This window comes from Notechis scutatus, chromosome 1 (assembly GCF_049901735.1).
Source record: "Notechis scutatus isolate UNSWTSFEM ecotype Mainland chromosome 1, rNotScu1.2, whole genome shotgun sequence".
Taxonomy (NCBI): domain Eukaryota; kingdom Metazoa; phylum Chordata; class Lepidosauria; order Squamata; family Elapidae; genus Notechis; species Notechis scutatus.
The window spans coordinates 8,632,904-8,646,808 of NC_142009.1; the positions used below are offsets into that span (position 1 = coordinate 8,632,904).

The 13,905-nt window shown below is 46.2% G+C and overlaps 1 protein-coding gene across 3 annotated transcripts in view; it reads right to left on the reverse strand.

Moving 5' to 3' along the window:
* The window catches only part of CLTC (clathrin heavy chain), a 98,202-nt gene that overhangs the window by 14,612 nt on the left and 69,685 nt on the right, over nt 1-13,905 (reverse strand). For all 3 annotated transcript variants that reach the window (XM_087956361.1, XM_087956354.1, XM_087956368.1), the window contains 9 exons: nt 12,128-12,362; nt 10,982-11,104; nt 10,742-10,887; nt 9,866-10,049; nt 7,897-8,089; nt 4,643-4,800; nt 2,486-2,650; nt 692-799; nt 397-564 (listed from right to left, as the gene is read on the reverse strand). In XM_087956361.1, coding sequence (XP_087812487.1) covers nt 397-564; nt 692-799; nt 2,486-2,650; nt 4,643-4,800; nt 7,897-8,089; nt 9,866-10,049; nt 10,742-10,887; nt 10,982-11,104; nt 12,128-12,362 — 1,480 coding nt within the window. The remainder of the gene's footprint in view (nt 1-396; nt 565-691; nt 800-2,485; nt 2,651-4,642; nt 4,801-7,896; nt 8,090-9,865; nt 10,050-10,741; nt 10,888-10,981; nt 11,105-12,127; nt 12,363-13,905) is intronic.

Sequence of the window (13,905 nt, forward strand, 5' to 3'; positions counted from 1 at the left end):
AGTGGGATTTGAACTGCCATAATTGTAGGCAGCTGGCTGCAGAAGTGGCTTGCAATACTGCACTCTAACCACTGCGCCACAGAGGCTCCTGAATGTTGGTACCTTACCTATCAATTTTTGTCAGAATTAACAGACCAAGTTCCTGTAAGCTGTCCTTGGGTGTCAAGTCCCTAAATCATTTTTTTTTCATCCTCTGAAGGTGAAGGTCCCTCACAAAGTCTTCCCAGGACCTTCCCTTCCCAACGGTTAACTGCTGCTGCTCAAGACCATTTTTATTCTCTGTCCACACCAAGTTATCTACTTTAGCTAGTTCCTTCATGCAACCTTCTAAAAGTGGGCAGGTGGCTCTAAGTTCTATCCTCCAAACCAGATGATGATCAGTAAAAAAAGTGTTACCTTAGGAATGTTGACCCGTGACCAAAACAGCTCCAAGTGCTCCCTCATCTTCTGTGGCTTGAATTTGGAATAGAGGATGGCCAGTTCGGTGAACATCCCCATATGGGCCCGTTCCAGCCCCAGAGCAGCTTCCAACATGGTTATCAACTCCTCAAAGTAGCCACGGTCCTTTCATAGGGGGGAGATAAAGGATGGAAAGATATCAATCCAGATTGTCCAACAGCTGAGATTTTAACTCTTTCCTTGTACAGGTAAAATATGGAGGACGTTCAGCAACCAACAGGTGGCTCATTACCTGGTAGTAATTAATGAGTTCTTCCAGTTCATCGGCGTGCACGACGATATGCAAACCGCACATCTGGGCCAAGCGGAATTCCTTCCCATCGACACAGGCAAAGCAAACCTGAGAAGGGAAGAGGGTTGGAATTCTGTTTAGGAAAAGGGGGAAAAATGAGGCATATAGTCTCCAAATTCTGTTGTGTATGCTAGCTGGAAATCTGAGGAACTGCACCTCAAACAGGAAGGGGGGGAGAGAACACAGAATCATAGATCTGGAAGGGACTCAAAGGTCTTCTAGCCCTCAGGGTCAAATGGTTGTGATGGAGGACCCACAACTCCGGGAGGCAAAATATTCCACTGATTAATTGTTCTCACTGTCAGAATTCCCCCCCCCTTTATTTCTAGGTTTGATCTTTCTTTAACAAGCTTCACCCGTTACTTCTCCTGCTCTCAGGTTCTTTAGATTGGGGGGTCCCCAACTGCCGGTCTGTGGCATGCCAGAAACTGGTCTGTGCAAACCAGCAAAGGCCCATCCATGGGATGCAGGCAGCATGTGAAACCACGTCTCCTCCGGTCCCCAGAAAAATCTCTCTCCACGAAACTGATCCCTGGTGCCCAAAAATTTGGGGTCCGCTGCTTTAGAAAATAAGTCAATCCCCTCTTCTCTGTCACAGACCCTTAAATACCAAAGGGCAGCTATCAGATAACAGATAATCAGAGTTGGAAGGGACCTTGTAGATCATCTAGTCCAACTCCCCACCCAAGTGGGAGACCCTACACCATTTCTGACAGATGGCAGTCCAGTCTTGAAAGTCTCAAGTGATGGCACTCCCACAACTTCTGAGGGCAACTTCTGTTCCATGGATGGATTGTTCTCCCTGTCAGAAAGTTTCTCCTTATTTCCAAGGCTGAATCTCTCCTTGTTCAGTTTCCATCCATTATTCCTGGTCTGGCCTTCGGGGGCCTTGGAAAATAGCTTGACACTTTCCTCTCGGTGGCAGCCCCTCAGATATTGGAACACTCCTGTCATGTCCCCACTGGTCCTTCTCTTCCCTAGACGAGCCAAGCTCAGTTCCTGCCCCTCCCTAAGCCTTCTCTTTGATAGGCTAGACATACTTAGTTCCCACAACCATTCATCATACGATTTAGCCTCAAACCCCCTACCGCAGGGGTGTCAAACTCAATTTCATTGAGGGCTGCATCATGGTTGTGTTTGACCTGTGGGGGGGAGGGCTGGGGGGGCGGCATTGCCAGCTCAACATCACTTGTGTCGTGGGTGCCTGTGGCAGCCCAAGCACTCTGCCAGCGGAAACAGAGCTCGGGTTTGCTGGCAAGAGGGTTGCAGGAGGCTGTCGCAACCAAAAATGGAACTTGGGAGGACCGTGCTCCGTTTTCACTGGCAGAGGCAGCACGGATCAGCCTTCGCTGTTCCCAGGGTGGCCCTGCAGGCCGGATCTGGCTCACGGGCCTTGAGATTGACACCCCTGCCTTATCGTCTTTGTCGCTGAGAGTTGTAATGGCCCGCCTTGGCCGTGAAAGCCAGAGCTGGGTGACTTTGCGCCAATGACTCTCTCTCAACCCAACCCCACTTCACCAGGTTGTTGTTGTGGGGAAAATAGGAGGAGGAAGGTGAGTTGGATATGTTTGCTGCCTTGAGTCATTTGTAAAAATAATAAAGGCGGGAAAATGAATGAATGAATGAATGAAGTATCACTTTTGATCAGGCATTTTCCTCCTTGTTTAGACAACCACCATCTTCTGAGGTGAAACCTGAAAGTTAGACAGGGGCCGCAGGAAGCCCAGAACTCACCTCCTTCCATGTTCTTGTGCTGTTTGCCTTCCGGGCTCCGTCAACCGCTGCCTGGTATTCACCCAAATGAACCAACGTGGAGGCCAAGCGGCCAAAATTGGAGACGTTGTTGTACAGAAGTTTGGCTGCATCGTACATCTTCTCCTCGTAGCAACGATCGCCAACCTATGGAAAGAAGAAGACGTTGGTGGGTCTGCTGTCTATCAGTAAAAAAAGAACAGCTGGAGTCCCCCTGCCCAGCTGTGCCACGCTGACCACCGAGGTGTGGACCCGCTGGGAAAAGCCAGTCTTACATCATCCTGAAGGTACAGACTGGAAGAGTTCTAGTCCACCCTCAGCTGCAAAAGTGGATGAGGTCGGACCACTATTTAATTTACGGGATGGGTATCCTGGAGGAAATTGTTAAGTGTGCCACCTTGAACTTCTGAATGAAAAGTTGGATAAATATATAAAAGATCTTCTTTGATTATGGAGATCTCTAATCAGCTCACATGGTTTGATGCTCTCTTCAACCACAGAAGCTCAGTTGGACTCTTTAAGTCACTGTTTCTCAGCCGTAGCAGCTTTAAGACATGTGGACTTCAACTCCCAGAATTTCCCAGCCAGCCATTGAAGTACAATAGGTCTTAAAAGAGTTGGAAGTACTTAGGTCTTAAAAGTTGCTAGGGTTGAGAAACATAGCTTTCAGACATTCACTTTTACTAAGACATTCAATAAAGGAAAAATGCTATACAGGTAGTCCTTGACTTACAACAGAAAGTGAGCCCAAAATTTCTGTTGCTAAGCAAAAATGTTGTTAAGTCGGTGGCGAGAATAACTTAGGCACAAAATTGGAAAAAAAAAGGTAATATGCCACTAGAGGAAAATGTGATAAAAAAAGATACTAGAGGGTGCCAAGATGGATAAGTTGACCATGGAGATAAAAGACAGAAAGGAAAGAGATTATTATTTGATGTGGAATGCATTGTATGATTGGCTAAATAGTAGATATAGAGATGAATAGAGAACATGAGAATAGGATAATAAGGCAAAGGTTATAGAGGACAAAGATAGATTAAGGAATATAGACAAATGTACAGATAGTTAAGATTTATGTAAAAGTATGTATACCGTCACGGAAGCGTTGCAGTGAATGGAAATGATGTTGTATGTAAGAAAAATTGTTTAATAAAAAATATATATATATTTTTTTTAAAAAGAGTTAAGTGAGTTTTGCCCCATTTTACAGTTGTCAAGTGTCTGGATTTTGATCACATGACCACTGGAATGCTGCAATGGTTGTGTGAAAAACATTGGTAAGTCACTTTTTAAAGTGCCGTCGTAACTTCAGACCATCACTAAACAAATGGTTGTAAGTTGAGGTGTCTTTCTGTATCTACACACGTCAAATTCGTTCAGATTCCAATGCTTCTCCTCTTGCGCAGTTTGGTCTCACTCCAAGCATCTCCCCATTGCCTGCCAAATCTCTCACTCCTCCACCTGACTCCATCACCTCCTCTGCGCTCAGACCATCAGTTGGCTCGGCTCCCACTACAGACCCTCCTCAAAATCCTTACGCTGGGTACCTTAAACTCATTGCCCGAATCATCCCTGGTGTTGAGTGTGTTAAAGCTGCAACTAAACACATCAAGTCTAAGGATTCGGTTGTCCTTGTTTGTTCTACATGTCCCACGAAGAGATCGGAGCAGCAACTACAACTGAACTCCCTCCCTACTTCCTTCTCCTTACAACCACCTTGTGAGGTGGTAGAAGAACCTAGGACTAGAGCTCAAGAGCGTAAGGGCAGTGTGATGATTTGAACCAGCTTCTTCCCAACACCGGTTCTCCCTTCCTCCTTCACCCCCACCGAGGCTCCCAAACCCTGAGCCTAAGAGTCTCCATCACATTAACAACCAGCAAACAAGGGGGGTGGGAAGGGGGGATGATAAATGAAATGCTACGTTTGGGTGGCAATTCTTACCAACGTCACCCAGTCACCTTGTACGGGAGACAGACGGCATAAAAAATTAATTAATAATAAATTAAAAGGGAGAAAAAAGCGACCGACTTTCCCAACCCTGCAGAGGGAGAAGGCAGAAGTCTAATCTGAGGATTAAGAAAAACTCTCGACCTGCAGATTAAACAAAAAGAAGAAAAACCCAGGAAGGAAGCACTCACTTGCTGAATGTGGGCGTTGTTGGGCCCGTTGATGAATTCTTCCAGTTCGGCCAAGCGGTTTGTTTTGGCCAGAGCAAAAATGAGCTCCGTCTCCACATAGGATTCCCGGGCCTTTCTGCGGGCCATCTGCAAGTACTTCACCAGCTCTTCCCAGTTGCCTAAATGGGGGACGAGAAAAAAAAAAAAAAGGAGGGGGATCAGCTCCTAGTCACATCGCAGAATCCATTTGTTCAGTCCCTATTCTCCGAAAAGAAGACAGGAGAGAAGGTTTTAACCATCATGGCAATGCCAGCCTCGCCGGGGCAGTGCTCAGCCAGGAATGGGAAGTTGAGGGGGGCGGGGGGAGGAAAGAGAGAGGCATCCCAGCGTGTGCAGCCCTGGCGAAATCCAAAAAGACTGAGCCATCAGTGTGCCGATTAATTTCTGCTTTAAGCTCGGGCTGTGTGTGGAATTTTATTAGGGCCAAACAGTTGCTCATTCTTGCAGAGTGGAACACAAGCTTCCCAAAACTGGGAGGGGACGGAGGGAGGGAGGAGAGGGGGAAAAATAAAATCAGGTCAGCCAAACAATCCACTTCTTTGTCGTTCACTCGTTATACTGGGCATGCCTGTTCACACATCTGTTGCCGAATAAATTGTACTTCGCAAGTACACGGGCTCTTTTCCCGTTGGAGAGGCGACAACCTCTAGCCTGCGTCCAGACGTGCGCAGAGAAAGGGATCTGAAGAGATAACCGTGTCGAATGGGGGACAGTGACACTCGACGTGCATTTGCCTGGGGAAGGAGACAGGAAGAGGGGCAGCCAAAGTTCGTGTTAGAAGCCGTCTCTCATTTCAGAGGCTTTGGTCACTTTTATGATCCACGCGAAGAAAATCGAGAAAGATGGAAGAACCTGGTGGAAGGAAGAGTCAGTGGGAGCCCCCCAAGAGATATGTGGGTTCATGGTGCTCTCTGAGCTTGTTTTCTTGTAGACCTTTCATTACCTAACTAGGCAACATCATCAATGCTAGAAGGGTGGGATTTGCTCTTTATTTATATATTTGTGGCTTGCCCTGTCACTGTTGGTACGAATCTTCTTGGATTAACCTTATTAAGGGCATAAATAGTTCCAGAAGGCAGCATTTTAAGCCAAAGTCAAGAACACAGGGACAACATAACATCAAACTGACAGGAGAGAAGTTCGAAAATAACATTAGAAAGTAGGACTTCACAACAAGAGGAAGCTTGGAACCAACTTCTACCAGAGGTCGGTCAGTCAGTGAGTTTAACATGCTTGTGATAAAACACATGTCACATCATCAGACAAAAAAAATAAAAAATAAAGGCATAAAAATATTTCAAAAAGAATAAACACACAAATTAAAAAGAAAACAATAAAAAACTCAAAGGGCAGACTTGATGGACTCCAGGGGTCTTTTTCTGCCATGAGTTTTCTATGATTCTATATATCTGGGGCTTGCCCTGAAAGTGTTGGTGGGCATGGTCTTGAATTAAGGCTGTGGTTTAATGTTTGTTTGTCTGATAATGGAAGGTCTACAAATAATTCACCAATCTCAGAGAGCACCAAGGACCCCACAAGTTCAACTCTGAGCTACAAATACAGGTCATCTTCAACTTACAACAGTTCATTCAGTGACCATCCAAAGTTACAATGGCACTGAAAGAAGTGACTTATGACCACTTTTTCACACTTATGACTGTTGTAGCCACCCTTTGGTCACTTGATCAAAACTGAGTCCCTTGGCAACTGACTCGTATTTATGACGGTCGCAGTGGGGTCATGCAATCCCCTTTTGTGGCCTTCTGACAAGCAAAGGCAATTATTGTACCCTGTGACTATCATTAAGTGTTGTACCTAATGATTCTTGATGAATGTATCTTTTCTTTTTATGTACACTGAAAGCATTTGCACCAAGACAAATTCATTGTGTGTCCAATCACACTTGGCCAATAAAAGAATTCTAATTCTAAAATTAGGGAAGCCAGATTCACTTAACAAACCGGGTTATTAACTTAACAACTGCAACGATTCGCTTAACAGAAGTGGCAAGAAAAGTCGTAAAATGGGGCAAAACTCGCTTCACAAACGGCTCGCTTAATTAAGGCATAAACGTTGGGCTCAGTAGTGGTCGTACGTCGAGGACTACCTGGATTCTCTTCTAGCGAGACTCTGCACAAATGTACAGATTCAGCTTCCAGCTCAGCCTCTCCCAACTGCTGGCTGAGAGTCCAGATTTTGTAAACATCAGATTGAAAAAGCTTGTCATAGCAGAGCCTTTTGCTCTCCATGGGAAACACCGCATAAAGGTTGTGTGTCATGCCCTTGTTGGAGTCCGATTCTGAGGGGGAGATTGAGCAGCTGACAGGGAGTGGGAGTGTGGATCCAGTGGCTGTGGAAGAAACGGGGGAAGGGCAAGGTCTGGCTGGGCATTCAGAGGAAGACCCAGGGCCATCCCCTCTTCATCCTAGGGCACACAGGGAGGAACGGAGAAGGGAGCAACGTGGCTTACGGGAGAGGAAAGGGCCCTGATCCCCTTCATGGGCTGCAGCTGGGAAGACTGTTTAAAAGGGCAAACTGCACATTGCAAAGTTGGTGGAAGCAAAGTGTGCATTATTTTTGTCGAGGCTTATCTAGGTTTTGGCGTCCTCCCAACTGTGGGTGCTGCGTTATCTTTTGGAAGTCTGCAATTTATCATCCTGGCCTGTCGTGTTAATTACTTCAGCGTGGTTTGTGTTGGTTTTTTTATTTCTAATTATCTTTACTTTGGACTGCATTTCTTTCCTTCGTAGACTGTTTTTTTGGAAGAGTTTGATCTCCAGCCGAGGATAACTGGACATTGGGGACCAAGTTGGAGGCATTAAAGGGAATTTATCTACTTTGGTGGCTTTGATATTTTTGTGCCACCCCCGGGTCATCACATGGTGTTTGACCTCATGGTGGGGGGAGGTGGATGTGGCCAGAGGTCACTCGTGTTGGGTGCACCCTTCCCAGGCTGTTTTCGGCTGCAACAGCCTCCTGCAGCACTTTGCCAGAGAAAACAGCTCAGGAGGGCCGCTTCATTTTCCCTGGCAGAGGCACAGTGGGCCAGTCCTTTGCTGTTTCCAGAGTTTGCCCTATGGGCCGGATCTGGCCCGCGGGCCTTGAGTTTCCCACCCCCGACCTACAGCCATGGGAGTCACATTTTGTGTTCTTGCGAAGGCTACTTCATGGGGAACAGGGGAGGGGGAGGAAGAAGAACAGTGCCCAATCCTTACCGCTTGCGTTGGCAGCCTGGACAACTTCCATGTAGGATGACGGATCGTCTGCTTTGATGTAGGAGTCGATGGCTTCCTTCACCATCCCTTTCTGGAGTTGGGCTTTGGCCAGCTGGCTCCACACCGCGGGCTCATTGCAACGTTCGGCAAACTCATAGGCCCGGTCCAGGTTCCCAATGTGCTCAATCAAGACCTAGGAAAAGGGAGAGCGATAACTGTCAACTAGAGTCTCGCGAAGGTGGACTTGATTATAAAAAAAATCCGAAAGAGCAGGATAAGACCTGACTTTAAGATTTTTTTTTTAAAAAAATATGTCTGTGACTCTCAACCTGTGGTCTGTGGACCCCTCAGGGGGCTGCGTATCAGCCCCGGATCTCCAGATGGCCAGCGGCTGCCATTCAGGCGGGGTAGGAACGCCCAGCTGAGAGGCACGCGCAGGCGCACTGCTGGCCATGCTGGAATCCAATGAGATTGTCTGTCGTGCCTACCAGGAACTAGAGCAGCTCCTGAATTCAAGCTGAGGGGCGCAGAAGTTAGCAGCTGATTGTCAGAGAACAGCTGATTCTCGGAGAAATCAAAGCTGACTGTCAGAGACACTGGGTGTGGCTAGGCTGTAGACACCGGATTGCCTGCCAGTGGAAAGGGAGGGGGTTGGAACAAGGGTGGGGCAGAGCACGATATAAAGGGTTGGTGTAGTAATCATGGTAGCATGAACTTTAACTCTTTGATCGATGGTTGCTTAGTGCCGGATCTGCATTTTGCCAGTAAACCTTATTGCATCAACCTGTGTTGCTGGTCTTGTTCACGCGGGATGCCGGAATGTGACACTGTGATGCCATCGTGTGTGTGTGTGTGTGTGTGTGTGTGTGTGTGTGTGTGTGAAGGCTTGGAAAAAAAGTCATGATTTAAATCTTGATTTTTGGGGGACCGTGGCCCCAACGTATATGTATTTAAAATGGGCTCATGGTAAAGAAAAGGTTGAGAACCACTGAACGACATCATTAGCCAGCCAGATAGGCACCTCAAGCAAAGACGCTCGGAACCGAGTCCGCTTAACATATGTGGGTGAAGAAAGGGGCCAAACAGATTCCAGCCCCATCTCGGAGCTTTTTGGGTCCTCTGAGTACAGTACTCTACTGAGTAGAGTACCAAAGATGCTTTATTAAAAGGCAACTGGACTTTGTTGTTTTCCTTGAAGATGTTTCGCTTCTTATCCAAGAAACTTCTTCAGTTTTGACTGAATGGTAGAGGATGGAAGGATTTATACTCCTTGCAGTCATCTGGTCGTTAGCATTCTCTCTGAGAGTCGTTGAACTTGCAGATTTTATCTGTGCCCTTACGGTCACCTCAACAGTGCAAATAGGTGTGGAGCCTTCTTGGAACTGCTGAAAGGACTGTGTTGTAAACAGGAGATAGGTGGTGTCATATCCCTCCCCCCTCTGTTGAGAGGGGGCTGTTCAGTCTTAATGTAGATGGGTCTCTTTGATCCCTCTTTCAAACCAGTGGGCCTCTTTGTCCAGAATGTGGGTTTTTCCATCCTCCACCTCCAAGTGGCCTCAACGACTCTCTAAAAGGATGCAAATGACCAGCTGTCTGCAAGGAGTATAAATTCTTCCATTCCCCACTATCTAAGTCAGAACTGAAGAAGCTATTTGGATGAGAAGCGAAAACGTCTTCAAGGAAAAAAAAACAAAGTCCAATTGCCTCTTGAAAAAGCACCTTTGAGGAAGCCATGACCTGGATGACTGAGTAGAGTGATGATGATACATAGTTTGGTGATGAAATGTCTGCAAGAAAACTACAAAGCCCAACAGAGTACCAAGGACTCCGCAAAAAAGACGGCATCATAAATGCTAACTTCAGCAAAGACCCGATGGGTTTTAGAGGCGCACCAGGAGATGGCCGAAGATAAAAGCCACTTTTAGACATCGTCGGCACATCGAATTCAGTTCTGAAGGGCCGAGGTTACCTGGATGGCAGAAGTGTTAACGTCAAATTTCCTAAAGATGGCAAAGGCTTCTTCAAAGAGCTCATTGCTGATGGCGATGTTGGCGATGTCAGGAGCATCATAGTTATCCAGGCGATTGATGTATTCCATGACCCGGGTGCGATCGGCCTTGATGGCTGTCAGAATGAGGAGGTTCTGGAGATTCCTTTAAAAAAAAAAAAGCAATAAAAATGCAAATGGATCATCATCATAAGCTGGAAACTTGCTGCACTTTAACAAATTTAAGACGTACGTGGACTTCAACTCCCAGAATTCTGGGGGTTGAAGTCCACACATCTTAAAAGTATCCAAGTTTGGAAACACTAATTTAGAGATCACTGGTCTTATCTCTGGTTTGTCTACTTTTAAGATTCTGAATAGTGAAAAGAAGAAAGTCACTTCTCCATATACAGGTAGTCCTCAACTTACAACTGTTCATTTAGTGACCATTCAGGGTTACAAGGGAAGTGGAAACAGTGACTTAGGACCGCTTTTCAGAGTTACAGCCTTAATCCCCAGGAACGTGTGATCAAAATTCAGAGGCATTGCAACCGGTTCATACTTATGACCATTGCAGTGTCATGTGACCTCCCCTTCATGTCCTTCTGACAAGTAAAGTCAATGGGGAAGCTGGATTCGCTTAACAACCACAGTGATTCACTGAACAACCATGGCAAGAAAGGGTCATAAAATGGGGCAAAACTCACTGAACAACCGACAGAAACTTTAGCCTCAATTGTGGTTGTAAGTCGAGGACTACCTCTATGCAGGCATATAAAGACTGAAAGACAGGTAGGAAGGTGGGTAGACAAAACCTATGGACAGACAGAAAGACTCACAGACACGCAAAGGACCAACCTGTGTTCGCTGAACACGGAATTATCCAGGACAATTTTCTCCAGCAGTTCAATAAGTTCATTCGGGAGGTCGGCGGTCATGAAAGCCTTGACGGTAACTGAGACCTCTTCGGGATCCTGAGTCTCAGAGAGAGCTGTCTGCACAACCTGCCAATCAAAGAGGTTGCAACGGTCAACCAAGTATTGCTTATTTCAAACTCATCCCACGTGAAAGCAAACCCAGGGGCATCAAAGCACATACCTGGTCGATGAGGGGCCGCCGGTAAGGGTTGCTTTCCAACAGCACGCTGGCCCACAGTTCTGGATCCTTACGGCGCACCAGGTAACGGGACAGGCTCTTGAAGAGTGAATTCTCATTGCAGACCTGGAGGAGAAAGGGGTTGACACAATAAGGGTGAGGGCCTCCTTTGGTGGGGGAAGGTACAAAGTTTCACAGTACCAATGGCAGAGAATCCCAAAGGTGCTTTTTTCAAGCACCTTTTTTTCAAGAGGCAACTGGACTTTCTGGTTTTTCCTTGAAGACGTTTAGCTTCTTATCCAAGAAGCTTCTTCAGTTCTTCTGCTGCTGGAGAAGCGAAACATCTTCAAAGAAAAGCCAAAAAGTCCAATTGCCTCTTTAAAAAGCACCTTTGGGACAACCCTGACCTGCATGGCTGAGAAGCTCCATAGACAAATGGAAGAGAATATTTATAGTTCTGGGTTGGAAGATGCTCTCTGAGCTTGGCTGTTTTCTTACGGATATTATAGTTCATTGCCAAAGTAGGTAGCGTCATCATCCTCTAACATTGATGATGCTACCTAGTAATGAAACATCTGCAAGAAAATCCACCAAGATCAGAGAGCATCAAAACCCCCAAAGTTTCATGACTCGATTTCTGAAAGCTGAAAAACAAAGGGGGAAAATAAACCTGCTGGAATTTTAACTAGTTTTGGAACAGGCTTTTCCTACAGGGCTCTGAGCAACTCAGTTCCCCCAAATGTACAAACCATGGGTAGCAATGGCTTCACGAGCAAGCTTAAAAGGGCCACAAAGAATGTTTTTTAAAAAAGGGTCTTTACAAAATGTACAATCACTGAGGCCATTATCAGCGCATGGGACCAACTGAAGAGAACATTTGTAGCTCAGGTCTCAATTGTGGTCGTAAGTCGAGACTCCATATACCAGGAGTGGGTAACCACGGCCCCTTGATGACTTATGGACTTCAACTCCCAGAATTCCTGAGCCAGCCATGCTGGCTCAGGAATTCTGGGAGTTGAAGTCCATAAGTCATCAAGGGGCCGTGGTTACCCACTCCTGTCCCATACCAAATGGATTTCACAGCCTCAGAAGGAGGAATCAGGAATCTACTTCCCATCTGTTTTTGCCACCCTCTTCCAGGAAACTCACGTTGATCAGCTCCTGGTCACACTGTCCTCGCTCGTAAGCCACGCAAGCCAGATGAGGATCTCTCTTCTCGCAGTATTTCCCCACCACACGGCTGTCATAATAAGGGTTCTCTCGCAAAAACCTTTCCGGGTTATTGTTACTATCGATGTAAATTTTAGCCAGGGCATTGTGCGTAGCTGGTTCTTCGCAACCCTCGTGGATTCTGGACTCTAACCACGGCAGGAGCAGTTTCAACCTAAGGAGAGAACAGGCATTTGGGTTGTAGAGAGCTCCCAAACTGGGGTTGTTTACTTCTAGGACTCGGGTGCTCAACCTTGGCAACTTCAAGGCTTGTGGACTTCAACTCCCAGAATTCCCCAGCCAGCCATGCTCAAAGTACATAAGAAGCTGGCAGGCAGGTTTAAAGGAGAATCTGAAGCTACACTTCATATTTTTATGTATTTGTAATCTCGCTTTGTTTCTCTATCCAGTTGCTAAGCTTCAAGAAGCAATCACCTGCTACCTTATGGTTATAGCAACAGCATTTCACTGTCTTGGTCACAGGGAAGACCCAGATTGCCCCCATCAAACAATCCTTAGTGGCAACTCTAAAATGCCAGAGAAATATTTTTATGAGTTGACACTAGGGATGAAAGATTGGAGATCATGGAATCCAACCTTCTGTAAATTGCAGGAATCCTCAGACCACCTTGGACAAATGTCTCCCCTTTTCTTGAAGGTCTCCAGTGATGGAGCGCCTGCCAACCTTCAAGAGGCAGGCTTGTTCTACTGCTTTACGGCTTTCAAAAAGTCTTTGAGGAAACTCAGTTCAGCATCTATGATGTCATCTGACGATTTGACTCACCCCAATAAGATAGGTGCACCTCATTTACTCCAGCCGAAGGGGTATGCCTCAGATCCCATTGGCCAAGGAACTTCAGCTGGCGGGGTCCAAAAGAAGTATCTTTTCCGCCAAGGTTCCCGCTCCCTGGAACATCGTTCCCCTTGGGGTGAGATCTGCCCCAACCTTTTAGCCTTCCAGAAGGGCTGGAAAACCTGGCTCTGTCAATGGAGATGAAGCCCCAAGGGATTGTCCCTCCCCGAATGGACTAAGAAAGCTCCCATCTCCATTTATGTATTGGTTTCTCTTTTACCAGGTTTTGTAAACTTCTAACAAAATGTTTTAATGTTTTTTTTAAAAATCTTTTATATTACTGTTTTTATGCTGGTGTTGTAAGCCATCCAGAGTCATTCAGTAGTGAAATGATGCAGGAGCCTGCAGCACAAAGGCTATTGTGATTTCAGCAACTAGCCATGATATAATTTGTTTATTTGGGATACTTGCTGCAAATGAAGATAATCGGGTTGGTTGACTGATTCTTGTGGATTAGACTGAGCGTAGTTTTTTTTAAAGAGGCTAATAATGTTGCCAACCTTATGATTCTTCTTTAATGAGCAGAATATAAGTGTCAATAGCACTTAGACTTGTATACCATTTCACAGTACTTTACCACACTCTCTAAGCAGTTTATCGTGTCAGCCTACTGCCCCACAACAATCAGGGTCCTCATTTTACCCATCTCGGAAGGATGGAAGGCTGAGTCAACCTTGAGCCTGGGGAGATTCGAACTGCCAAATTGCAGGCAGCCGGCAGGCAGCAGAAGTAGCCTGCAGTACTGCATTCTAACCACCGTGCCACCTTGGCTCCTATTTAAGTAGCATTTATTGGGAGAAAATTCACCCTGAGTAATGTCACAGGGGCCAAACTACAAAGTAAGTTCCAAGTCCCTACATCCATT